This window comes from Phaseolus vulgaris, chromosome 9, assembly GCF_051622355.1.
Source record: "Phaseolus vulgaris cultivar YP4 chromosome 9, ASM5162235v1, whole genome shotgun sequence".
Classification (NCBI taxonomy): domain Eukaryota; kingdom Viridiplantae; phylum Streptophyta; class Magnoliopsida; order Fabales; family Fabaceae; genus Phaseolus; species Phaseolus vulgaris.
Window position 1 is genome coordinate 17527882 of NC_143506.1, and position 26288 is coordinate 17554169.

Here is a 26288-nt window from a genome sequence, read left to right on the forward strand (position 1 = left end):
TCCTATGGCAGAGATTCAGAGAGTTTCAATCGAGTACAATATGCCAGTTACATGTATCCCTAGCTTTCTTCTAATGCCTAGGTTAACCTCCTTCAAATATGGCTGATCAAAGAATGTCAAACTTTTGGAAGATCAATTGACTATCATACTGCTAAAGAATGGATTAAATAGCATTTAGCCATGTTATAATTATAGAAATAAGAAGCAGATTCTATATAATCAAGAATATCTAATTTATATATGTATTATTAGAAGTTTTTATTTATTCCCCTATCATATTTATATCATCAAAGGATGTCAAATCTCCTCCATTTATTGTATTGATCACTTTTTCTCAATATAAATAAAGCATTTGTGTTGTCTCAAAGACAATTTCATCTCAATCTCTCTTTTTCCTACAGTTTAACGTGGCATCTATAGCTCTTATCAAAACTGTGTTGGTCTGGTAGACCCACTATCTTCGAAGGATGTTGAACCTGTAGACGCCAGTAAACCCTACTATGACTTCTGCATCATCTGTACTCCTCTATATTCTTCAAAAAAAATAAACATGGAGACATATACTCGTCTTTTAGGTAAAACACTTTCGTTTCATCACAATGTATTAACTTTGGATGCTCGTGCACAAATAATTCTAAAAATTGTCTGAAATACAAACATTGGTGCTGCATTTGACATTCCATTGATAAGTGTAGGAAGTTACATGAGAAACTCCCTCGTCCACCCAATATATTCCAGGAATCTACTTTTGAATCACCTATTGCTTCTACACTATCGGTTGGTCTCTTTGCAACAACACATGAAGACATTATCAAATGGTGTGCGACATGTCAATCCACTAGTAACACTGCTTCAATAGCACACACAGGAAATTCATTTGCTTGTCTCTCTCAATCTCCTTCCCTTGGTCCTTGGGTTGGGTCATTAACTTTGGTGCAACTGATCATATATCTAATAATCGTTCTCTTTTCTCCTCCTTTACTATTGCTATCAATTTGCCTTTTATAATTGCTGTCAATGGTTCACAAATACAAGTTTGCAGCATTGGTTTTGCATAACCCCTCTCATCTCGAACTATTAACTATGATCTTTGTGTCCTAATTGCCCTGTTAATTTACTGTTTGTCACCCAATAGACCCAATCCTATACATTAAAAATAATGTTACCTTGCACAGTCAAATATCGAGTCGGACAATTAGCATTGGATGTGACTCACAAGGCTTTTACTGTCTCTTTTCATCACCATCAATATGTGCATGAATAGTCTCTCCAATAATGATTCATGCAGAATTAAGTCATCCCATGTTGACAAAATTGCAAAAAATGGTGTCAAGTTTAAAACATTAGTCTACTCTGAACTGAGTCATGTCAGTTAGGAAAAACATATTCATCGGCCTTTTCTTGATAGTCTTAATAAAAAAGCTTTGACTTCCTTTTATTTAGTTCACTGTGATACTTGGGGTTCTTCCTCTTATTGTACCCCATCTAATTATTTAGTTACCCCATTTAATTTTAAATATTTTATTACCTTCATTGATAATTATTCTATATGTACTTGGATTTTACTAATGAATAATCAATTTAAGGTGTTTTTTATAAACCAAAACACAATTTTATATTCATGCATGTTTGGACGACATTGTTATTAAAAACAATCATAAGGATGGTATTATACAACTATAATTATATCTTGCTCAAAAGTTCTAAACAAAAGATTTAGGACCTTTGAGGTATTTCCTTGGTATAGAAGTTTCACAATCCATGGATGATTTGGTCATATTGTACAAAAAGTTAGTAAGCTAAATTACCTAATTGTGACTTGTCCTGACATCACCTTTGTAGTGGCGTAATAAGTCAACTTTTAAACTCTCCCTATCAAGACCATTGGAATATAGTCATATGAATCCTAAAGTATATTAAGAAGGCTCTTGGCAAAGGTCTCGTCAATGAAGATAAGGGAAATACTCAAATCGTTGAGTATTCTTCTAACACTGATAGTGATACAAACCAAGCCAACAAGGAGAGGACCAAGGATGCAAATTACCATTCACACTATGAGAAGTCATCTCCACTTTCAAGTGAAGACCTCACCAGAGGAAGAAATGGACAAAGACCAGAGCATCTAATGTTCTTTCTGCATCTAATGTTCTTTCTGCTGGTCTTCTTAAGAATTAAACAAATTGGACTCAATCTGGGGGTCTAAATAGCAAGATAAGCTAGAGTAAGTTCATATAGCATAAAATGGAGTGTTCTTAGTGAAATGGGCTTGTTCCAAGCCCACTTTTTCAAGACAAGACATCTAGGTTTAGGAGAGATGACCTAGCTTCTAGAACATTAAGCTTAGGGTGCGGTTTTGACTAATGTCAATGCCTAAGGCCGCCCCTTTTTAGTGTTTCTCATCCTACTCTTGCTTCTTGTTTTCCAAGGCACCATCTCCTATAAATAGGGTGTCTTACTCCTTGTATTTCTCATGTTGAAATTTATAAAAGAAGGAAAACTCTGCACAAATTGTGTGAGGATTGTTTGCTCTAGCAATAGGTCTTATATTTAGTGAGTTTGAGAGCTCTCAAGTGGCGGCCCTCTACACTCATCTTGGAGGAAACCATACTCCAAGTGGCGTGTCCCTTCTCAATTCACACCATAAGCTTTCTTCTTCCATCCTTTCCTTCATTTCCATTACGCCACTTTATTCTTTTGTTCTATACTTGTTATAATTCGGTTTTCCTTTGTGTTCTTGTGATGTTCTCCATTTAGCATTCGGCCATGGCCATCTTAATTGTTTCCTTTCATGTCTTTCAATTTCCGCAATGCATCATCACTATCACCTTATCTTGGAAGTGAACCTTCACACTTACTTAACCACTTGGTTAAGTTCGTGTCCAGTGGGAATCTTCCATAGGTCTCATCATATACTTGTTTAAAATCTCAATCATAGTAAAGTGTCACCTCTAAAATTGAACAATCTAAAATCAACTCACATCAGATAGGATTGGGTCACAAAGCAATAGATGCTCTTCAAGGTAATGTGTTCTTGTTGGAGGAAATTTAATATTGTGGAAAAGTAAGAAACAAAAATGGCATGGCAAGATCAAGTACAAAAGCATAATACAAGACAGTAGCATTAGTAATTTGTGATTTAGGGTTTAGGGTTTAGGAGCTTAAATTTGATGAAAGTTCTCAAATGCACCTTATATGTCACAATCAATTAGCCTTACACCTTGTCCCTAATCCTATCTTTCATGAGAGGACCAAACATATTGAAGTGGATTGTCATTGCATATGAGAAAAAATGAAATTTGGAGACATCAACACTAGCTTTATCGGTGAATAGTTACATATTCACCAAGTTTCTAGGAGGACCACATATTCACCAAGTTTCTAAGAGGACCAAGGATCATTTGTATTTGCAGCAGGTTCAGCATTGACAACATACATATTTCAGCTTGAGGGGCAGTATTATAATTATAGAAATAAGGAGCGAATTCTATATAATCAATAATATCTAAATTATATATGTATTATTAGGAACATTTTTATGCATTCCTCTATCATATCTTTATTATTAGAGGATACCAAATCTCCTTTATTTATTATATTAAAGCATTTGTGTTGTCTCAGAAACACACGATTTTACCCAATGTCTCTTTATGTTGATTAACATAACCTCTCTAAGCACCCGTATCATATTAAAATTATAAGTTAGTAAATAGGTGTGTTCATCATTTCATTTCGATAATAAATGATAATAGATCTTACCTAACTTCCCTGTCCCCGTATGCAAGCAGCATGACAGTTGCACCTCTAACATGAACAGAATCAAATGTAACAGGAAGAATTTTATTTAGGCCTTCAAACTGCAGAACATCTACCCTGTCTACATTTTCTGAAACAGTATCTTCAACTTTGAGACCCATTTCAGACTTCAACTTTTCAATGGAACCAGGAAGGAAGAGAGATGTCAACCCCTCGATGTTTCTAAAACAAGAGGTGAAGCCAAATTTTTTAATCAAAGTCTTGAACGGAACTTCAATATATGTAGCCAAATGAGACATTTGCTTCACTGAAACCAAATCTCTTTGGCCCTTAGTTGTACTAACATCAATTGGACGTTGTGCAACGTGATGTCCCAACTCCTCCGTTTTCTCTGTACTAATATTTGCATTGGCATGTTCTGCGACATCCTCGCTAGATTGTAAATTTTCAAGTTTACTCTCTCTTGTCTTTGAAGGGAGATCACTGTAAAATTTTAAATCATTTGCATGACCATTGATATTTTCATTTGCCGAAGGAGACCAGATTTCCATATCTCTGAATTGTGTTCCATTTTGGTTATCATTGTTTCTATTATCAACAGCACTGGCAACAGATACAGCTTTTTTGTCAACATCACTTTTTACCAACTGCATATCATGATCTCTAGAATGAAAACATCTAGAAGATGATGAAGGCTGCTCAAACTTCCCATATGATTTACTGCGAAAGTATGCATTTGCTGCAAATGCACCACGTTCAAGAATTTTTTTTCTAAGAGCAATACCAGATGCACTGATGTCACTCCTTTTAGCCTTCCTTTCAGATTTGTGTTTATGCCCTTTAATGATTCTCGACCAAAACTTAAGAAGTCCTTTTCCAGGGAACTTCACCCTGAATGACTTCTCCAAATCAGCATGTTTCATGTCATAATCGATACCTGTGTCCACACAACGATGACCATGCTGTTCCCCCTCCTTCACGCAGAAAAAACCCTTGGAGTTTGTTCCTTCTGCTGAATGAGTTGCAATCTCCTTTAAATCATCATCACCCTTGGATGGACCACAATTCTTCTCAGAAACAAAGTAACCCATCTCTGTAGCTTCCCTGGCTGCATCATCCCTTTCTTTCACATGTTTTGCTGCCGCCTCCTCACGTGCAACCCTCCTCACCCGAGTGCGATGATCAAGTCCTTCTTCGGTTGACAACCGCCACTGAGTGCCCTCTTCAGACAACGGTATCCCTAACCAACTATAGTCCTTCTTCTGCACCACCATGACACACGCATGTGTCAAAACTGCATCAAACACAAACTTCCCCCTCCACAGACTCGCGAGAGGGCGAAAACGAACCTTGACAGTGGGAGCCTCGCCACAGGAGAATTCTTCTTCACTTGGCCCAAATGAACACGACTCCAATGTTACACTCAACGGCGAGATTTTTGTAACCTTCCCAAAGCAAACATCATGCTGAATACACTCACTGACCATTGAACAAACAGAAGGCAAGATATTGGCTTCAACGAAACCCTTAGCTTTGTTCCTTCCAAACCAAAGCAATAAAAACAAACCAGAGATAACAGCAGTGTATGCAGAGGCCCTCATCAAAAGAAGCCCCTCTTTCCACAATGGTCTGAAATAACTCAGACTAAAAGAAAAAGGTGGTTCCTTTTCCTTGAAACATTTACACCTCCACCCACTTGCGGAAACATGGTGATGGTTCCTCAACAAGTCTGCATTTTGTCCACAAAATCTAAAAGCTTGCCTCAATGGGTAACAACCATGCATTACAGAAACAGTGCATCTCTTGCTTCTGGGGAAAACCCTTTTGACAGTGCTGTTACCTTCCAAAGAAGCACGAAGCCTAATCCCGAAAAATGAAGTGTTCATTGTCTCCTTCTCTCATAAACCAAGAGAAGCTGCCATTCTCTGCCCCTTTAACGATTCAGAAGCAGACACGCATGCCAAATGGAACATAGAGACTGAGAAGTGAAGTGAACAGCAATTAATGTGGTTTGCTTTGTTGGCTCAAATGAGTGAGAGATCTTGATTCTGGGTTGTGGACTTGGAACCATTATAGTGATGTCTGTGTGTGTTTGATGGTGGGAATGAGGAACAAAAAACGAAGGAGACACGAAGAATACTACGTTGCTTGTCTTGAGGGAAATTGAATGAAAAAGAAACTGCCTGTAAAGCTGTCGTTTCTGGAAACACATAGTGCTTACCAGAAAAAAACAATAGAATAATCAAAAGGCTTTGTTTGTTTAAAATTTTATTTTTAAAGTAGAGTAAAAGAGAAAAACATAAGCTTTTGTGTAGTACCAATAAATTTAAAGTCTAAGATTTTACTTAAACTCTTTAAATTTCTTGTTTCAAATAAAATAACTTAACATTTTTTAAAATTTTATAGAAACGTCTAAAAAATCCAATAAATTGAGTGAATAAAAAACATTCTAACCATTTTTAGACTTTGCTTTGTTTTGGATGAGATGATGGATTTGATAATAGAGACCAAAATAATGAATTTAAGGAAAAAAAAAAACTAAAGACTGAAGTTGTTTGAACTAAGAGAATAAATTTGAATGAAAAGATTATAGATAATTTAATTTATAATGCATAATAATTTTTTTACATTAATATATTTATAAAATAAAATTTTAAAAATGATATAAAATCATTTTAGAATAATTTAATTTTTTTAATTTTTTTACTTTAATTTAATTATTTTATTATAAATAAAAGTAATTATTAAAATAATAATTAATTTGTATTTGTGTATACAAGTTCTTTTTAATTAGAAGTACCTTTTCTTTATATACGAGACCTATAATCATTAATTTTTCTGTAGCTATTTTATTCAATTTTTATTTTTTTAATATCGTTTATATCAAACAAAACAGAAAAAATTATTTCAAAAACATGTCTCTCTATAACCTTTTACTTACAATATTTAATAATAGCTTAGATTATAGACCCAAGGCTTGCATATTTGTATTTTTTTTATGTTGTGTTATTTTTTAGTAAGTCAAAATTTAATATTTACATTAATTTTGAATTTTATTTGTTAATAAAATATGTGTTATTGTTTTTTATATTATACAACTGTTTATCATATATAAAAGTTAAATATATTTTGTATCATACACTATTAAAATTGTATTATTAATGAAAAAGTTTGATTATACCTAAGCCAATATTGAAAACAAAACTTATGCAGTAATAAATAAATAAAAACGTTATAAGTGAAACAATAAATTTTAATTTTATATATTTTTAAAATAAAATATTATTATTCTCATTTCTTTATTTTGTGTGAGTTGATTGATTACATAAAAAAATACGACAACTAAATATATAATGTTACAATATATGAAAACAAACATTAAAATAAAACAAAATCATTAATTTATAGTGTATGATTTTGCAACAATAACATTTTCCTTAATTAGGATATAAAATAAATTCAATTTTGTGATGTGTCCCTTCCCTCTAACTTATAAGAAGGGAACTTTTTACTATTGTACTTATTTAAATTATAAGAACATTTAACTAAATTTACATTCCTTTGTTTGAAAATGATTTACCTTATATATATATATATATATATATATATATAAATTAAATATGGAATAGTTAATTGAATAATATTTAGAACTTCAAAACTACATGTATTTTATTTTGCCTAAAGCTTTAAAATTTATATTTAAATATGTAATAGTTAATTGGATAATATTTAGAACTTCAAAAAATACATGTACTTTATTCTGACTGAAGTTTTAAAATATATAACTTAAATATGTAACAGTTAATTGAATAATATTTAGAACTTCAAAATACATGTTTTTATTTTGCAAGTTTGTTAGTGTGTGAACTTTGATAATGTATTTTTTTTTATTATTATTATTATGAAAGCAATGCATTAGAATATATGCATTATATATAATTTTGAATAATTAAAATATTTTAGAAGAGTCATAATATTTTATTGAATTATTTTCTTAGACATTATTTTTTTATTATATTTGAAAGTCAGAGTTTCATATGATATTAGTGTAGAACATAATTTATTATAAACATTAATTAGTTTAATCGATGTTAGTGATTGTTTATCCTTTTAGATGTTTCATTGTTCAACTCTAGTCTCCTTCAAAAGAAAACTGATAATTAAAAAAATTGTAACATGAACATCATAAATTATAAATATATTTTTAATTGTATATAAATAAATGTTTGAATGTTTTATTTTTTATATATATTTATTAACTATGAGACATGTATATTTAATATAACAAATAAGTATGTTAAAATTTATTTAGTGATTATATAAATAATGTATATTAAGTTGAATATTTTTTTTTTAAATAGAACAGTAAGTTATACATATGTTTATATGTGATATATAAATAAAAAAATTAAATACTTAATTTTGGGATTGTAAACAAATTTAATTTTTTTGTGAAATTCTCATCTTTTTATCCAAATAATTCTTCTTTAGTACTCATTTGTGGAAGTTTGAGAACATTTTTTGACAAATCACACATATAATATATGAATAAATACTATGGAAGGTAAATTTATGTTTAAGTGTATGATTTATCTTTATGATTTATTCATGATATTTGCAAAAACTTAATTTTAAAGAAAATTAATTTCTAAGATGCGCAAAGGTAAGTTATGTGATTATTGTTGTTTCATGTTTAATTATAAGGAATAAAGATCTTTTTATAATTATAACATGTTGTCAGGTCAAGAGTTAAACATTCAACATTTAATTTAGAAGTCATAACCTAGAATATTGTTTCATTACATATATATAATATTTAATGTATATGTTTCACAACTACATTAATAATATACCTCTTTTAACCTTTAAAATATGTAAAGGCAAATCACCTAATAAACAAAATGTAAGTACTCTTTTATTTGAATAAATTATGTGTTAGTCCCTAAGTCTCATTAAAACAATCATGTCATTAAATTTCTAAGCAATATGATTGTTTGAACCATATAGAATGCAAGAGGTATGAAATTCTAATTAGATTAATCTTTATCCTTTATGGATTGAAATATCTTCTTATTAGTTCATTAGTATTTCCATCATATCATGAAGATGTATTGGTTTAATGTTATTTTCAATGTACATAAAATATTCTACAATTACATGTTTTGTTATAAATATGTGGCACATTTATATTAGTTATAAAGGAAATTTTAGATAGATGCATAAATCATATATGTTTGTACCTTTTTAAACTTGACATTAATTTACAAAAATATTCTCTTAATATTATCCCTCCCCCTAAATGGAGCATCCCAGAATGTCCTTTATCAATCTAATACCTATAAAAAAAATATCTATAAATCATGGTTATTTCATCTAAAATAATTATTGTTGTTTTATGCAATATCAAATTGTTTACTTATTGAATAAAAAGACTTTGTCTCTACATTGATATCTATCTTAAATTGACAATTTGCAGTTCGACTATGGAATAGAAGTGTTATTGTTATGTGATATATGATTGTTGCTAAAACAATGTTATCTTTCAATAAGTAAAAATGAATGTTTAATTGGTTTAACTTTGCTTACCCTATATAACATTTAAAATGGTATTGAACGCAGTCAACTTGTTATTATTTATTTCTTGTACATTATTTGCATCCTTAATGCTTATATGTATTGCCAACACTTGTTGTATAACTTTTGGTATTCGGATAATTAAAAACCATTAAATGTTAATGTCAAAAGGGTTAAAATCTTTGATTCATTTGCCTATTGAATAAGAAAGTTATTCAAATCTCTCGATACAATATTATTCAAGTCCACACTCACATAAGAGATTGTTGAAGTATAAAATTATACCATAAAGATATAAAACTCATTTCAAAGGCATTTAACATGAGTAAGAAAAAATTAATACAATCACAAACAATCTTCTTAAAGCATAAAACATTTGTAAATTTGATGGTTAAACTAAGCATTCACGAATACTATTGTCACTCATTAAAAATCTCCATTACCTAATTGTTCTTTTAATGTGGGATAATATGTTTTAATTGGTGATAATAAATATTTTCAACTGATTAAACTTCTTATAAGCGAAGAAAAAATACACATCAAAAGAATTTATCTCCTCTTAAAAGATATATTGAGTAAATTCAACCAATAATTTTCTTCATTGACCTTGTTAGGTAACATTCCTTGTATAACAAAGAATGTTGTGATGTGAACAGGATTTTGGAGTTATTATCAATTAATACATTATTGATATATTTTAATATTTATTGAATTCATGATTCATAATAATTTGATAAATAAATTTTTAATTTCTATAACATATGAATTCATTCAATAGGTTGTAAATGTGAATATTTTTCATAAATCCTTTATAGTACAAATTCATTTAACACTTATATTAGTTGGACTTCATCTTCAATTGATTCTATTTAAAGCTCTTTTGTTATACCATATCTAAGGAAGATATTTATACAAGTATTCACCATTTTTAATATTGTCCAAAATCATGTTCACAACATTCTTTGCCATTACTTATAGGCCTTTACTTATAGGGTAGAGAGAAATTTCAAATCATAATGGAAAAAAGGAATGTACCTAACAATTACTACATCATTGATATGTTTTAATGCTTATTGAATTATTGATTCACAGTTATTTAGTAAATAATTTGATAATCTCTACACATGAATTCATTTAATAAGTTGTAAATGTGAATAATTTTCATAAATACTTTAGAGCACAAATTCATTTAACACTTATATTTGTTGGACTTCCTTCAATTGATTATTTTTAAAGCTCCTTTATGATTTGATATGGATGTTTATAAATCAATATTTTTAATATTGTTGTTGCCCACTTCTACATTTACATGGCAACCATATTTTAATAGTAATCAAAGGTTATAAGAAATCAGTCATTTATTATTAGCAATCACATTTCTATTTACAAATTATAAATCCTTTTTTTATCAGCACAAATTATAAGTCCATAATATCTTTTGTATTTTGGATGGATTGTTACTTCACTGTTTCTTCTAAAAATTCTTTAAAAGTTTTTTTATATTAATAGAGTTACACCATTATATAATATGTCTTTATACAAATCAATAGAATATGTACATGAAGTAGTCATTGTTTTCTAAATTGATTTGATATTTGAAAGATTAAATGAAAATATTCTAAGTATTTATTAAAATATGTTCAAAATCATAGTTGACGAAATGATATTACGTGTATGTTTATCTAGAGCTAATCACATCGCAATAACCACGAATAAGAATTGTGAAGTATCAAAATGTGTCAGTGCACATTACTAATACCAGTACACCAATATGTAATGGCTATTCCATCCATTAAAAAAAACAAATAACTTAGTAGTGCACCATTCCTCTGTTATTTAAAAATTTATAATAATTTCAATCAAAGTTGTTCTATAACAAAATTTAAGTTTCTCCTCATCCATTGCAAAGAAATGAAAGAGAAAAATTTGCAATGTGAAATTATAATGACATGGATAATTAACTCTCTTTATCAAAAAGTAGAATGAAGCATATCATTAAAAAAAAAACATTGAAATAAATGATCACTTATGAGTAATTAATTACTCTTGCACAAGTTGGTACTTTATTTTCAACTAATACAAAATTGCTTATATGATATGATATTGAGGTTTATCTTAGAATTGTTCGGTTTAATGGTTTTGGATTTTACTATAATAATTTATAATTTACAATATACAACTATACATCAATTACATAATATATATCTTAATCTATTCTTTAATGTGTTCATAAATCTGACAATGACCTTTGTCTAAAGTAGAAAGTCAAATAATTTATTTGAGAACAAGCTATCAGCTTGTTTTGGTAAAAGTTATTATGAATAAGTTAAGAGAGTTTTTTGACATTGTGAAAATATTTAGTTTTTGACAGGATGAACATATTTTTAGATTATGAGATCCAAACGCCTAATGGAAGAGAAACCTAGATGAAAGAAATCAAATCACTCCATCCAAGCTTAGTTTACTACTTACTATAATGCATCACCATCCATTGAGAACAATTTAGTATGCCCGTGCTAGATAACACATCTTCTAGTACTATTGTTAGGAAGACGATAAACAACTTGGATCAATTTCAAAGGGTTAAATAGCCTCTTTAAAACAACACAGCACTTTCTATATAATAAAGATAAACTTCTCAGTCATAACTAATTCATCACTGATCGGCCACAAGGACATACAAGAACTACAATACACAACAATGCAGTTCAGGTAATATTTAAAGCTAAAATTTTCTGTGCCAAAATAGCAAGTCCAGAACAATTGAACAACACTAATTTCCCAAAAATAAAACTAGATGAAAATTTCCCAGGTCCACTGGAATACGACTAGAGTCATCACCACTCTCACCAGAGCCTAGAGCCCACAGTTTATTCGGCATCATCATATGAACAAGAAATACAAATTCCTGTATTGATGTTAAGGAGCAGGGTTCTTTTACCGCACAGGCTGTTGGTTATAATGGTTCTTTTCTTTTTTCTTTGCAGCAGCAAGCCTTGCACTCCTTGCAGCAGCCTCTTGAGCAGCAGCTCGAGAAGCACCATCCATTTCTTTACTAGATTTCTTCTTCTTTGTAGAAGCAACTTTCTTAAGACGCTCTTTCACATCAACGGTAGATGTATCCTCCTCCACATTATCAGTGCCTGTGGCCAAATCAGGCCCATTGTTTGTGTCTGAACTGTTGGGTTGATCTTGAGATTCTTTCACTTCCTTGGAAGATTTATCCTTCTTCTTCTTCTTCTTGGAAGTTTTGGACTCTACATTGATATTTTCCTTCTTTTCTCCATCTCCATCAGTCTCAACACCTTTCTTATCCTGAGGAGCACCTGCAAATGAGATTGCACAAAATCTTAGTTGAGCAAGATTCATAAAAAATAAGTGGTCTTCAGTACTTACATTGTAACATGCACAAAAAAATTACTTTTCTTAGATAAAAATATATATTAAAGAGGATTAAACAAAAAAGTAGTCTTTTGTAGTTAAATAGATAAAAACTTGTGGATGCAAAAAGAAGAATAAAGTGGGGGTAAATCTTCTAGCAAAAGCAGGAAAAAATTGCAAAACAAGAAAGGCTAATGATGAACATGCGATGGCCAATTAATAGCCTGAATACAAAACACAAACTATAATCTTGAAAACAATTTGGCATGCAGTATGCATAGTTTACCTTGTGACTCATCTTGACCATCATTACTTTGTTTGGGTGCTACTCCAAAATCAGCTAGAAGAGCCTCAAGCTCTGCAAGTTCCTTCTTCTTCCTTTCTTTTTTAGAGAGCTGTCTTTCTGCCTCCTTTGGTGGAGGCACAGAAACTTCGGCATCCTTCTTAACTTCAGATTCAGATTTCACTGATTCTTCTGGTTCATGATCCTGCTCTTCCTCCACCTCATCATCCCCTTCATCCAAAATATCTTCCTCACTCTCACTATCCTGTAATCATAAATCTTATCAACTGTAAAGCACCAAATCTGGAGCAGCAAAAGACTGTCCTAGCCATCCAATCAAGCATAAACAATACAATGCAAACATATATACACACCACTATGTACTTACATGCCAACATTTACCTCAAAAAGAAAATCCCTGCAATTACATGTCAAAGTTCAAAGAATCTCCATTTTTTCCAACAAACAAAACAAGTAATCCAGGATATGCTAAACGGCACACAGAACCAAACCATGTACTCTTCCCAAAGGTATATTGTAATTATAACAACACAACATATATAACACATTTATTGTTGAGGTAATTTAACTACCTCAACAACAACAATAATAATAATAATACAATGTTTCAAACTCTATTTTAGCCATTGTAAATTCAACATGTGATCTACCCAAATACCATCCACAAAACCTAACACACAAGTATATCCTGTAACAACAGGAGGAACCAATCGAATTCAAGTGAACTTTTACATGTGCATCCATCCATCCACACAGTGAAAAAACAGATAAATAATAAATAATAAACAATCCAATAAGAAATAAACCAATAAAAAAAATCCCCGCACCTCAAAATTCCCATGTTTGTCCTCCTTACTGTGATGAGATTCAGAAACGCCCCACCCGGATTGGGGCGGCGCCGTGGTGGCAAAGTAATCATCGTCATCATCGACATCGGCCCAAGATTTGGCGTTCAAGGGCGCAGGGGCCCAGAACACCTGGGCCTCCGTTTTGGTGGACTGGCCCTGCGATTTGGTAGAGGAGCCCTTACTCTTCTTCTCCTTATCCGACTTCTTCTTCTTCTTCAGGGTATCCAGCGCAGCAAACACGTTCTTGTTGTTCAACACCAACGACCCTTCCTCCCTCCGGCTTCCACCTCCCACCATTGTTTCTTCCTCAGATCAAACACTCCTCAACAACGCAACACGTGATTTCTCTAACACCTGTAATTTCCCTCACGCTCTCCGAATTCAGACGCCGTTTATCGGTTTAAATCAGAACAGTAACTTAATCAGAACAAAAAAATAAAATAAAAAATAACAACAACAAAAACTAAGTTCTCTCTGGAAAGTTAAAATCGGCCGAAAACGTTAGTTGTTACTTAGGATGTTAAAATGAAATTTAGCCAAATTTTGTTAGTGAATGGATGAAAGGAGAGCGCGGTTAGAGATCTGGTGGTGAGCGAAGAGCGTGAGAATTGAAATCGGGAGATTAGGGTTTGGAGAGAAGAGAAGAGAGATATATAAAGAAAGAGAGAGAATGACTGAGACACAGACAAGGGACGAAGAAAAATGCGAGTTCTTCTTTCTTCTTCCGAGCTAGGGTTATAACAACACGGAGAAGATAACGAAATGAAGGAAACACGTTCCAGAACAGAGCTTTTATAGTGTTTTTTATTTTTTATTTATTTATTTATTATTATTACTTGTAACCTTTTATCATGACTCAATTCCTTATCTTTAAACTTTTATTTTCTCATATCTATTATCTTTTTATTTTTATTTCCATATCTAACACCTTTTATTTTTATTGTTCTATCTAACACTATTTCAAAAATAAATAAAAATAATAAATAAAAAAAGTTTGATAATTTTAATTTTAAATGCATTAAAATAAATTAATATTTAAAATAGTTAAAGATATATTTAATGAATAAAAACAGAAAAAAAAATATGTAAAGAATGACAAAAAAAAATAATAATTACAAACAGAAAAAATATAAAATAAAGGATAAACAAAATAAGATAAAGATAAAAGATATAAAAATAAATAAAAACAAATCTAAACAAGATAAAGATAAAAGATATAAGGTGATACTAAATAAGTATGTCACACCCAACATCTTTGATTTTTCCATCTTTCCTTTTGTATTACACACCCAACATTTTGTTTGTTGTCAACAAATGGCTTCATTATATGTCATTGTTCACTATGATGGATCAATGAAAGAATGACTCATTGAAAGATGTACATTCGGTTCTATGACACAAAAAGTTGTTGCTATCAAAAGGGGAATGACCCTACAAAGTATGAAAGAAGTCATCATCGGAAAACTGCATAGGGAAGTAGAAGAAACGGTCGCAACAATTCACTTTCGCTAACGATTAGACTTGGTGGAGGGGTAAGTCATTACACCGCCATCGAGATGACCGAGGATGATGATGTTGAGGCGTTCTTTGGCATCTACGACTCCATTCAACTACAAACCAGACCCAAAGTGTATGTCACATTTGAAAAATTTGCATCTTCATCAACACAATATCAACTCACACACTCTTCTCTTTCACTAAACATTCATTTTGAACCATCACAAGAAGTTCAACCTTTATACCACCACCTATCACAACTATTGTCCCAAAGCACCACACCCTTACTCATTAGATATGAATGAACCCACCCATCAACATCTTGGGGAATGGGAAAAAGACATGCAGTCATATACCCAACTATTAAGTGGTTCATATATCAGCCTAGGCGAACACGAAAATCAACAACTCGCTCAAGAACCACCACAAGAGCATGGGGTTGTCACTACGAAGATATGTCACTCCGCAAGATGGTCTTTGTCTCATTTATGACCGCCACGAATCAATAAAGAGTGCATACTCTAGAGACGATAGTGGTTGGAACAACAATAATTTTGTGCATGTGTATTGCATTTGGCACATAACACAAAACTTCATAAGGAAGTTTAGAAATACAACACTAAAGAAAGATGTTGTCAACATGGGTAATTTTACTCATACATTAAGTTAATTAACTCTTTCAAATTATACATATTGTTTTTTTCAATTTTAATTACTAACTACATTTGCAACAAATAATTACAACATATGGAATGGCAGAGCCATGCTTTTTTATTACTACAACATAGTTAGAGAGGAAAATCCTGGGGCAACTCAGTGGCTGGATGATATCCCGAGAGAGAAATGGACTCTTGCATGGGACAACGGTAAAAGGTGGGGACATATGACAACCAATCTGGTTGATTCGATCAACTATGTTTTGAAGAAAACAAGAAATATTCCAATATCTTCCATGGTGATGGCAACATACACTCGTTGCAATAAATTCTTCACAGATAGAGGCAGGCAAGTGGAAGCCATGATGGTTGTTGGACATGTATACTCTAAAGTTGCAGCAAAAGCATTAGAAGATGAACAATCAAAGGCAAACACTCATACAGTGTTTTCCTTTGATAGGAGGAACACTAGATTTTTGGTAGAAGAAAGACAAAATCCAAGAAAAGTACAATCACCAAGCCGATTTGCAGTTCGCTTGGACGAATCATGGTGTGATTATGGGAAATTCCAAAAACTACACCTACCATGCTCCCATGTGCTTGTTGCATGCAAATATGCTTACCATGATTTTGCTAGGTACATCTCACATGTGTACACATTGCAACAGGTCTTTCATGTTTATGAAAGACTATTTGGTGAACTCATAAATGAAGAGTATTGGCCTGCATACACTGGTCAAATACTATGCCCAAGTCCTTACATGAAAATAACCTCAAAGGGGAGACCTAAGTCAAGTCAAATAAGGACTGATATGGATATAAGAGAACAACATGATCGAACAAAAAAATGTTCATATTGTCAAACACTAGGACACACAAAAAGAATGTATTCAACATTATTGGATTGTGCACTTCTCGTCACTAATTATGTTTCATTTTGCACAAACTATTTAATGTACCATTGAAAAAAATATTAAATGAATTATCATCTTTCATTTATTTTTATTTTTATGATCAACATATACTTATTTAGTATCGCCTTATATCTCTTATCTTTATCTTGTTTGATTTTTTTTTATATCTTTTATCTTTATCTTATTTTGTTTTGTCTTTATTTTATATCTTTTATGTTTTTAGTTATTATTTCTTTTTCTACCATTCTTTATTTATTTCTGTTTTTTGTTTTTATTTTTATTGTTGTTGTTTTTATTTTCTATACTTATTTATTTTTGTATTTTTTTCTTTTCATTTTTAAGCATTAAGTGTAGCATGTGCATTAGTTTTTTTTTAGGATTTTGCATTTAGGGTAGACACTTCAATATTATCTATATTCACTACTAAATAATACTAATTGACTTTAGCTTTTTTTATAATGATGTCCTGAATTTTTTACTTGAAATTAACATGATTACATCAATAATAATAATAATAATAAAATATTAATTTATGTTTATAGATTCAATTTTTGTATTGTTGTAGGGTTTAATTTTTTATTTTCTTTAAAAAAAATTAAACTAAACATTTTTAGTTTATTACTTTTTATTTTTATTTTGTAAAAACTCATTTCTTTATTTATTAATTATATTTCTAACTATTTTAAACATTAAAAATATTTATTTTTTAATGCATTCAAAATTAAAATTATCAATTTTTTTAATATTTTTTTAACTTTTGAAATAGTGCTAAATAGGGAAATAAAAACAAAAGGGTGCTAGATGGGAAAATAAAAATAAAAAGGTGCTAGATGAGAAAATAAAAATTTGCCTTTTATTATATAGAATTTTTGACTTTATAAATTTATTTTATTTAAACTTATGAACCAATAAGAGATTTGATAATGAGATAAATTTTATTGCCTATGTCTTCCTCCTTTCTTTTTTCTTTCTATATGAGATAAATAGCATACAATTATTCCTAGGTCAATAGGTTTTCTTTAAGATGTACATGAAAAAATTATTTTATTTCATATATTTTTATTTATTATATAAAAATAAATAAATAAAACATATTATTTATCATTATTATATTAAAATTATATTGTAATTAAAAAATGATTATATAAAATAAAACATTTTGAATACATAAACTTAATATACTTAAAATATAAATAATTACTCGCTTTTAATCTACATGGAAGTAATTTTCAGTTATTTTTTCTATTCTTATTTTAATAGATTGGTATTTTCATTGTGAACTTATATTATGGTTTAAAAATATTATTAAAATAAAAAAGAAAAATAATATTAGATATCAGATAGTGGAATTACATTATATATATAATAATAATAATATATAATGTTATATATATATAATTCCATGAGAATCAAGATTGCACATATAATTAATTATTTATTATATATATTATTAGTACCGATAATAATGTTATTGATACTTCGGTATTAATACTAACAGATGTTATTAAGGTTTAATAATATTTTTATTCGTACAAGGTTAGAATAATTTTGATTTTTTTCCTTAAATTTAAATGATAAATATTTGTTCTCTCTTCAAATTGAAAAAAAAAAGTATTTTTGTTACTAAACATTAAATTTAAAAGACTAAAATGAGTTTAGTACTTCTGAACTAAAATTATACAGATTTAAGGGATTAAAATGAACTTCTTTCAATTTGATGGACTTAAAAATTAATTATTCTAAATTTCAACTAGTGTATAATTTAAATATATTATTATTATTATGATATTTTAAAATTATATACTTGTTTTTATTGTGAGATAAACATGTAAATGAATGAAAATAAATTAGTATTGTTGATATACCTTTACGCACTACTAAAGATATTACACCTATTACTATTACATTTGTGTGTCGACATTTTGTATGATTATGAAAAAACATTTAATATAATTTAAAATTTTAATTATTATAATAGCTACCTAATGAAAAATAGTTATCAAAACATCAAAATAAGGAAACAAAATACTTAGTTTATTTTCATTATATTAACTGAATTTTTACTTCTTTATACAAAGATCATAAACAAAATTATAAGTTCAAAATTTAAATCTTAAAATTTATTTAGGTTTAAATATACTTAAATGACCTAAAATTTTGAAAAAATAAATTAAAATCTTGAGATAACTCTTGCAATAGAATCTTAATATAATAATTATACTGTTATTAGAGTTTAATACAAAAATTAATTTATAAAATTAGGATACTTAAATCACTAGAATCACTGCATTGAAACAGCAATTTGAAAAAAATAATTATCAAACAACATGCATTACTTCTTATAAGATTAACATTAGTACTTTTAAGTTAACTTGTAAAAGAAAATCCAAGATATATTATTTTCTATTATTCTACACATAGTAATCGAGTTTAACAGATTGAAAACCAGAAATTGCATAACGAAAATGATTGAAATAGCAATACAAGCTGACTTTACTGCATCTTTTTCCTTTGATCTCATGAAGACATTATCAAGTTACTGGTTTTCTTTGTGCAATATAAATATATGGATAAATGTTAGAGGAAGCCTCCATTAGATAAAAACCATGAGTCACAGAGATAAATGGACAATATGCAATGAACCCAGTTCTTAACCTCGATACGTACAAGTATAAAATTTGACAAACTTGGTCCTAAGCTAAACTCTGCAGAAATGAATATAGATTTGGAGAAAGAAATATTAATGAAATACAAAAGGTTTTATCAGCAGTAAGAAGGGAGTCATTTGTGTCCTCGTTTTCAAGATTACTATGCCACAAAAAATAAGAAAACCATAAGAAAAAATATTAATACAAAGAAAATCTTGATCATCAGCCACCTATTAGAAGATATGCTGTTCAGATACTTCAACAAAGCCCCTTGCGCCCCCTCTACGTTTGCCAATGAATCATCCATGTTTTCATCAATCCTGCAAATTAAGTAACCACTATCAACCCCACCATTGTCTCGATATAAAAACAAGAAACAAGCAAAAGTCAGTTCACCTTATCAACAATCAAAGAGGTGTGCAATTGTTCCCATCAAATTACAATAGTTTGAAAGTATTGCAGCACGGTCGTAAAACAAGAAAGCTCGTGGAGGGGGCACACTCAAGTCCTACTCCCCCTACTTTAGTTAATGGCTAACCAACCCTGACCCGTGAGTGCCCAATTTGCCCCACTCTGCATGGGACGGGTAAGGTGAATTTAAAACCCGCTCTGCCATGGGACAGGGCAGGTGTGGACTTAGGGTTCCTACAGCCATTGTCAACATATTAAGCATCATACTTATCTAAGTTACCAATAAAGTCAATTATATTAACTCATCTTTACAAGTTTAACACTAATGCCTTCTTTTGTTGAGTGGAGGAAGAAGGATGGGGGTGGGGAGGAATAAAGAAGAAATAATTTTTAAAAATGGTGAGACCCACTGCGTTATTTCTCACCTATTTATAGGCATCTCTATCTCTCTCCTTATTTCCAATCAAATCAATAAAATTACACAACTTTTAAACAACTTTATCTCTATTTCTCATTTATTTATGTTGTCCAAATAACTAAACATTCAATTCATTTCTTACCTTTCTCTTCTCTCAACTTATTTCTTCTCCATTTCTATTCCCTCTATTTCTCTCTTCAAAACCAAACAACGTAAGAGAACATTTGTTACCAGAGAATTTTTTCCATACTCCGGAAGAATCGTGATTCTTGGAAATCATGAATCATGGAAATTATGATTCTTAGAAATGACTACATTTTATTCGGTTTGTCAAATATATCGTCAGAAATATTTATAAAGTTGTATAAAAGTTAAAGAGTAATGTGTTATTTTTATTAAAATCTTTAATTTGTTACCACATTAAATTATTTAACTCAGGAAAGTTAGAAATCTCACTTCCTTCCCTAAGAATGTTTTTGGTCGAAAAACTCGGCCAAATATAATTCCTTAGGAATGTTACTTTTTAAAAGTCAACCAAACATACGAAACATATTTTTCCAAACTTATATTTTCGGAATTAGACAAACTTTTCTTCTACAAAATGTTCTCAAATATAGTAAACACAAATTATTTCATTAGCAGATTAAATTTAAGATTAGGACTTTATAAATTCAATTCAAAAGTATTCACGAGTAAGGGGCAAGACCGGTATGGTATAGTGTGGGTTCTACTAATGTTTTCTAAATTCTAATGGAGTTCAATTTAAAACCCTAGGGGCTAGGGTGCAGTTGGAGTTAGGTTGAGTAATAGCCCACTAAGCAACTCGACATGCTGAACCAATAACAATGGACTCATATCCATCACAAAAAATCATTACAAAGATTTAACTGGGAAAAAATTGACATCATAGTCAAAATTAATACTTTAAAAAAAATAGTAAGCAATATCTTCATAATCATAAAGAAGTAAGCAGGTATCAACTCCAAAAGTGAAAAAGTTAAGCAAGACTTTCAAAATTGAAAATATTCAGCATTCCCAACATCTCACAAACTTTACCTTGAGTTTGAGCATGACCTTTTGCTAATAAGTTAGCACGTTTTACAGACATACTCACACGTTAAACCAGTTATAACAGAACTCCTTCCGAAATTAATCATTTTCTCTCACCATGACATACAAGCATTTCAAAGTAAAATTTGTAGTTGAAAAAGGTTGTCAAACTACCCTTACCGAGTTAACTCGGTAGTAGACTCGGTTTTTGAGTAAACTCGGCAGACTCGGAGTGAACTCGGTGAAATCGTTCAAACACGCGAGTCTGCTCCGAGTTGGCGAGTTCAACTGGGTTTTTGTTTTAACCCCAAATGGTGTCTTTAGGGTTCGCGTTTCGTTTTGTTTGACGTTCGTTTTGGTGGTGTTGCGTCTTCTCTGGAGTGCGGAGGTCGGGCGTCTTCTCTGAACAAGTGCGGCGGTGGTGGCGGTTCTTGCGGTTGCCGTGGTCGCGGGTGCCAGGTCGACGGTGGTGCCTTCATCATATAAGATTATGGGTGGTGCTGGAATTAGTGTTGCATTCTTCTGTGGTGTGATTTAGGTAATTAGGGTTTTTTCTTTTATTGGGCTGCACTAAATTGGGTTTTTTACTGGGCTGCACTAAATTGGGTTTTTTTATTTAGATGAGATGAAGATATTTTTTTCTGTTTGCAGTGATTTTTTTTTAATTAAGAAAATTTGATGTAAATATTTTTTTTCATGTGAAATTAAACTCAAATTTACGAGTCGCCTCTACTAGGCTGTCACGAGTCTACGTAGTCTCGAGTTTGACAAGTTAAAATTAATTTGGACACACATTCCAACTACATTTAGCAATTCAGAATAATTTTTTATCAAAATCAATTCTACCCAACTTTAAAACAAACATCCCCTTCAGGTACAACATGGATTGCAGGACTTTTCTCATTTCTACTTTTCTGCTCATCATTTTTCCTTTAGTAAAAAACACATAAATTATGAATTTAATAAAACAGCACCATCAAAATCAGGAGAATGCAATCAAAGACAGATCCAAGCATAAAATGGCAGATTTATAAAAATGAAAACAAAGCTTCACTGCCTGTAGCACTTTGACCAGAACAGATCATCAAATCAAAACTCGTCAAAGGTTTAATAAGGAAAAACACTATTTAGTTTATAATATCCATTCCTACATATATCTGAAGTCCAAGATACTTTAAAACAAAGTGATGCTTTGCTAGAACTGAAAGACTCATTTGATCATAACAAAATTATGGACAAATAAGTAAGGTTGTATCTAAAAGTAATATAATCATATATCATCTTAAATAAAGCAATGCAGGGCAATAAAGATGCATCTATACAATGCATGAGTGAGAAATATAAAAACCTGATGGCAACTTCTCCTTGTTGGGAAACAAGTGTTGCTAGTTGATTAAAGATGTTGCTAAGCTCATGAATAGTGGACTCAACATTTTGAAGAGCTTCGGTTCTGCTTTGCATGTAGCTATCTTGCAATGGGACTACCTCTTGTTGCTGCTGTTGCAGCAACGGTTGACTCTCCCCATCCACCTGTTTTCTGCGGGTTTAAAAGGCCCACCAGAACATTGTGTGAGATCATAGTTTCAGATATAATTTGCCACAACCAAAAACAGTCTTGATATTGGAGCATAACAATAGTAACTATTGGTTTAAAAATGGTCCAAATCATGCCTTGTAACCATAGTTCTCACTTATCAGCTAGGGCCAGGCTCAATATTTTTGCGAGCCACACCTAACATTTCAACTTCCAATTGAAAAGGTGTTGTTTTATTAAGAAGTGCGGAAAACAACAAAGCCAATTTTGTAAGTGATGCTAAATTTTGAGATTTTAAATCTCCCTAACCATAAATGCATTTCATTCACCTTCCCTTTGGTTCCATTGTTGTATTCCTCCTGTGTCACATTTTATCTCTTAACACCAACCACCCTTTTGAAACTTAGCTGAAAATATAAGTTCCTATCCATTCCCTTCCTTCATACAAACTACTTCTGGGATAACTTTTTATAGTTAGAGATGGTACTCTTAAGAGAAAGGGGGCACTGCCATCTCTTCTTGGAATTTGCTTATTTAGGCCGAGGTATACTAGCAATTTGAAAATTTTAAGGAAATTAATTTTTAGCACCTTTTCATTTTAAGGAGTAGTGTATATACAAGGTTTGAGTATAATTTTGAAATTTCATAGTTAAATATTCTTTTAAAGATTGGTGAACTAATATGTAGAATGCAATGTTAGGATCCAACTGCAAGGTATATATTGAAAGTGTGAGATTCTAGCGTGTGATATGGCCTAGGGCTCTCCAACTACATATGCTAGCTTTTTCGGTATGGCTCTCTCAAGGTTCTTGTCAATTGGTATGAAAGCTTTCCATCATGTCTCTCAGCTCCAAAATAAGTGTTGCATGTGCTGATGTCAACAGTGCAATGTTTGCCTGTAACAAGTCAACAACCTAGTGCATAGCCAGACCACACGGGCATCAAGGCTGCAGAACATGGTAGGGTATTATGGAATTCTAGTATGGGGTTTATAACTTATAAGGCCTTGGGCTCCCTAACTACAACTGCAAATTTTTGTGGTGTAATTCTCCAAGGCGTCTTATCACACTATCTTATTTGCTATGAAGTGATTAAGTGTCTATATGTATCCAAGGCAGACTATCACACTTTGACATTGCATAAATGCTCTGATCCACTATTGGAACTCCACTACGGCGCAGCATCTGCAAAAAGGAGGTCTGGCAACCACAAAGGGTATCGTGGTTTCAACTGGCACAGCTTTGAGGCCAGAAAGTGGGACTATATGTGACGCCCTCGCCCAGTCCCAGTGCCGCACTCCTTTTAATGTTTCAATCATAATTATATCTTTAACAATTGAACTTTCTGAGTTAATATTGTACCATTTTTATGAAGCCTGTTGTTATCTGCATACAACTTAATTCTGTATACATATAATTGATTTATTTCAACAGTTATGCAACTTCTGTCATTTTACCAGCGATGCTTACATGCTATATGCAATATGATATAGTGGCTTTCCGCCATTTCCTACTATCCGCTCATGCACAATTTTTATCTGTTCCATTTAGATCAATTACTTTCTTTGCTCTAGCACGTTTTTATCTTTGTTATGCCACTTGCTTTACTACATCCTATTGCACAAGCAACACAAGTAAAAAGGGACAGCGGAGGAATTAGCATAACTTACTTAGCAAGCAACTGAGATGAAGATGACCCACTAGCCCATGGTGGAGCAGGGGCATTAGAACTACTAGCAGCGGACCTGGTAGCCAACGGCCGTTGCCGGACAAAAGGATTTGCAGAATCCTTAGAACCAGAGGCCGAAAACAGCTGTCTTCTATTCTCATGTACTTTCAAGTTCTTCACAAAAACATCAGCATGGCATCAGTGTCGTCCGCAATCAGAAAAAAAAAACACAGAGAAGCACAGCAACGCAAACACAGTGAAGTACCTCAGTTCGCATGGTGAGAACATCTTTAAACTCTTTGGTGGCGCCCATCAGCCGCGTCTTGAGGTCATCAACCACCGTGGTTGAATGGCTAGTGGTGTCGGTGGAAGCGTTCCCACTCTCGTTCCTAGAGTTGCTCAGCAACTGAAGATCCACAACCGCAGAGTTTAACGCAGTAATATCTTGCTTAATAACCCCCGTAAGCTCTTGGATTTCCATGGTAGGGTCATCGAAAACCGAAGTCCTCTTAGCCACTGCAGAGCAATTAAAATCCAAACATAGGGTTCTAAAATCAATCAAAAATAGACTATTATTTGCTTACACTTGGCAAGCTTGCCGAGCTTCTGAGACGTTTGGTGAATCCCGAAGCCAATCTTGGAAGCTCTTCTGTTGAACTCCGATTGATTTGCTATTGCGGATCGCTGTTCCTCCAATCTGGATGAATTGCCGCTTTGTCCATTCTGCGCTGATCCCGGCTTCTTCAAACTCTCCGCAATGCTATGAAATTCATGCGTCCGATCCCGAAACGATGACTGCGCCGATTTGGAGTGCATTTTGCCAATGTATCAGACACCGCTGCGAGATCCTTGAAGCCAGCGCCGGAAATTCGGTTGTGGTTTCCGGCGAGCGGTGGTGAACTACAGGAAAAGAGAAACCCTAGATCTGATTGGAATCGGATTGAATTAGCAATTGGAAGATTTATGCAGTAGAGAGTTTTAGAAATGAAAGTGTTGGGTTACAGCAAAACCTGTAGCTCTGTTTGGACATTTTACCCCGACCTCGCGGGATAGGATCTAGTGTTGTTAAGTGCTTCCTTTTCTTTAACAATTGCAAGATGCACTTATATTGAGTTTTAGAATAATTTTTTTTATTCATATGAAATATAAAATACACTATGCAAAGTCTTTTTACAATTTTGGTAGATTGTACAAAATTACATTTTACAATATATATTATCTTAATTAAGTTACTTTTCATTATAATGTCACTAGAGGTTTTAGGAATATAAAAACTCTTACCACCTCACTTGTAAAATCTTTATTTTTGATTTCTCATAATACTCACTTAGCTTTGAGTCACCACTTTGTTTTCTATTTTACCTTCACAACTTCAGCCTGATACAATTCATTTGGGGATGGGAGTTTTCAGCCCAAACTTTTTATCCAGAAAAGTCAAATTCAGGTTTAGTTAGACATGGATCTTAATTGTATTGTATGTTCAAAGTTATTTTAATCATCACTTCAAGAACTACTTTCTGTGTTCTTCAACTTTTCACCAATTTTCTACATTTTTCCCTGTTATCTATTTACTAAATAATAACACAAATTTTTGTCATGCAGTGAGATAAAACATGTTTTATCACAGTGGTT

The 26288-nt window shown here is 31.7% G+C and overlaps 4 protein-coding genes and 1 long non-coding RNA gene across 6 annotated transcripts in view; 2 read left to right on the forward strand and 3 right to left on the reverse strand.

Moving 5' to 3' along the window:
* The window catches only part of LOC137820412 (protein TIC236, chloroplastic), a 33921-nt gene extending 27987 nt beyond the window's left edge, over nt 1-5934 (reverse strand). For both annotated transcript variants that reach the window (XM_068624494.2, XM_090295764.1), the window contains exon 1: nt 3757-5934. In XM_068624494.2, coding sequence (XP_068480595.2) covers nt 3757-5639 — 1883 coding nt within the window. In that variant the 5' untranslated portion in view covers nt 5640-5934. The remainder of the gene's footprint in view (nt 1-3756) is intronic.
* Nucleotides 5935-11922: 5988 nt separating this feature from the next.
* LOC137820440 (uncharacterized) lies at nt 11923-14635 on the reverse strand. Its single transcript, XM_068624543.2, has 3 exons — nt 13840-14635; nt 12995-13256; nt 11923-12653 (listed from the first exon to the last, which is right to left on the reverse strand). The coding sequence occupies exons 1-3, from the start codon at nt 14155-14157 to the stop codon at nt 12265-12267; spliced, it is 969 nt and encodes a 322-aa protein (XP_068480644.2). The 5' UTR covers nt 14158-14635; the 3' UTR covers nt 11923-12264.
* A 781-nt stretch (nt 14636-15416) lies between these two features.
* On the forward strand, nt 15417-17499 carry LOC150025200 (uncharacterized). The gene is made up of 3 exons (XM_090295664.1): nt 15417-15490; nt 16117-16899; nt 17493-17499. The coding sequence occupies exons 1-3, from the start codon at nt 15417-15419 to the stop codon at nt 17497-17499; spliced, it is 864 nt and encodes a 287-aa protein (XP_090151790.1).
* Nucleotides 17500-19492: 1993 nt separating this feature from the next.
* On the reverse strand, nt 19493-25761 carry LOC137820668 (syntaxin-32). The gene is made up of 6 exons (XM_068624852.2): nt 25667-25761; nt 25241-25581; nt 24922-25172; nt 24658-24830; nt 22803-22991; nt 19493-19895 (listed from the first exon to the last, which is right to left on the reverse strand). Exons 2-6 carry the CDS (start codon nt 25470-25472, stop codon nt 19736-19738), a joined length of 1005 nt encoding a protein of 334 aa, XP_068480953.1. The 5' UTR covers nt 25473-25581; nt 25667-25761; the 3' UTR covers nt 19493-19735.
* LOC137820669 (uncharacterized) lies at nt 21792-24503 on the forward strand. The gene is made up of 2 exons (XR_011082666.2): nt 21792-21992; nt 23689-24503. It is a non-coding gene; the product is annotated as an uncharacterized LOC137820669 (long non-coding RNA).
* Nucleotides 25762-26288: the final 527 nt, after the last annotated feature.

Excerpts from the sequence above, each read along its gene's own strand:
- LOC137820440 (XM_068624543.2), bottom strand. The coding sequence starts at position 14,157 with ATGGTGGGAGGTGGAAGCCGGAGGGAGGAAGGGTCGTTGGTGTTGAAC. Across the intron at positions 13,257-13,839 it reads ACAAACATGGGAATTTTGAG|GATAGTGAGAGTGAGGAAGA; the intron begins GTGCGGGGATTT and ends TTATGATTACAG. Across the intron at positions 12,654-12,994 it reads TGGTCAAGATGAGTCACAAG|GTGCTCCTCAGGATAAGAAA; the intron begins GTAAACTATGCA and ends TCTCATTTGCAG.
- LOC150025200 (XM_090295664.1), top strand. The coding sequence starts at position 15,417 with ATGACCGAGGATGATGATGTTGAGGCGTTCTTTGGCATCTACGACTCC. Across the intron at positions 15,491-16,116 it reads CTACAAACCAGACCCAAAGT|AGCCATGCTTTTTTATTACT; the intron begins GTATGTCACATT and ends ATGGAATGGCAG.
- LOC137820668 (XM_068624852.2), bottom strand. The coding sequence starts at position 25,472 with ATGCACTCCAAATCGGCGCAGTCATCGTTTCGGGATCGGACGCATGAA. Across the intron at positions 24,831-24,921 it reads TTCTCACCATGCGAACTGAG|AACTTGAAAGTACATGAGAA; the intron begins GTACTTCACTGT and ends GTTTTTGTGAAG. Across the intron at positions 22,992-24,657 it reads TCATCTCAGTTGCTTGCTAA|AAAACAGGTGGATGGGGAGA; the intron begins GTAAGTTATGCT and ends TTAAACCCGCAG.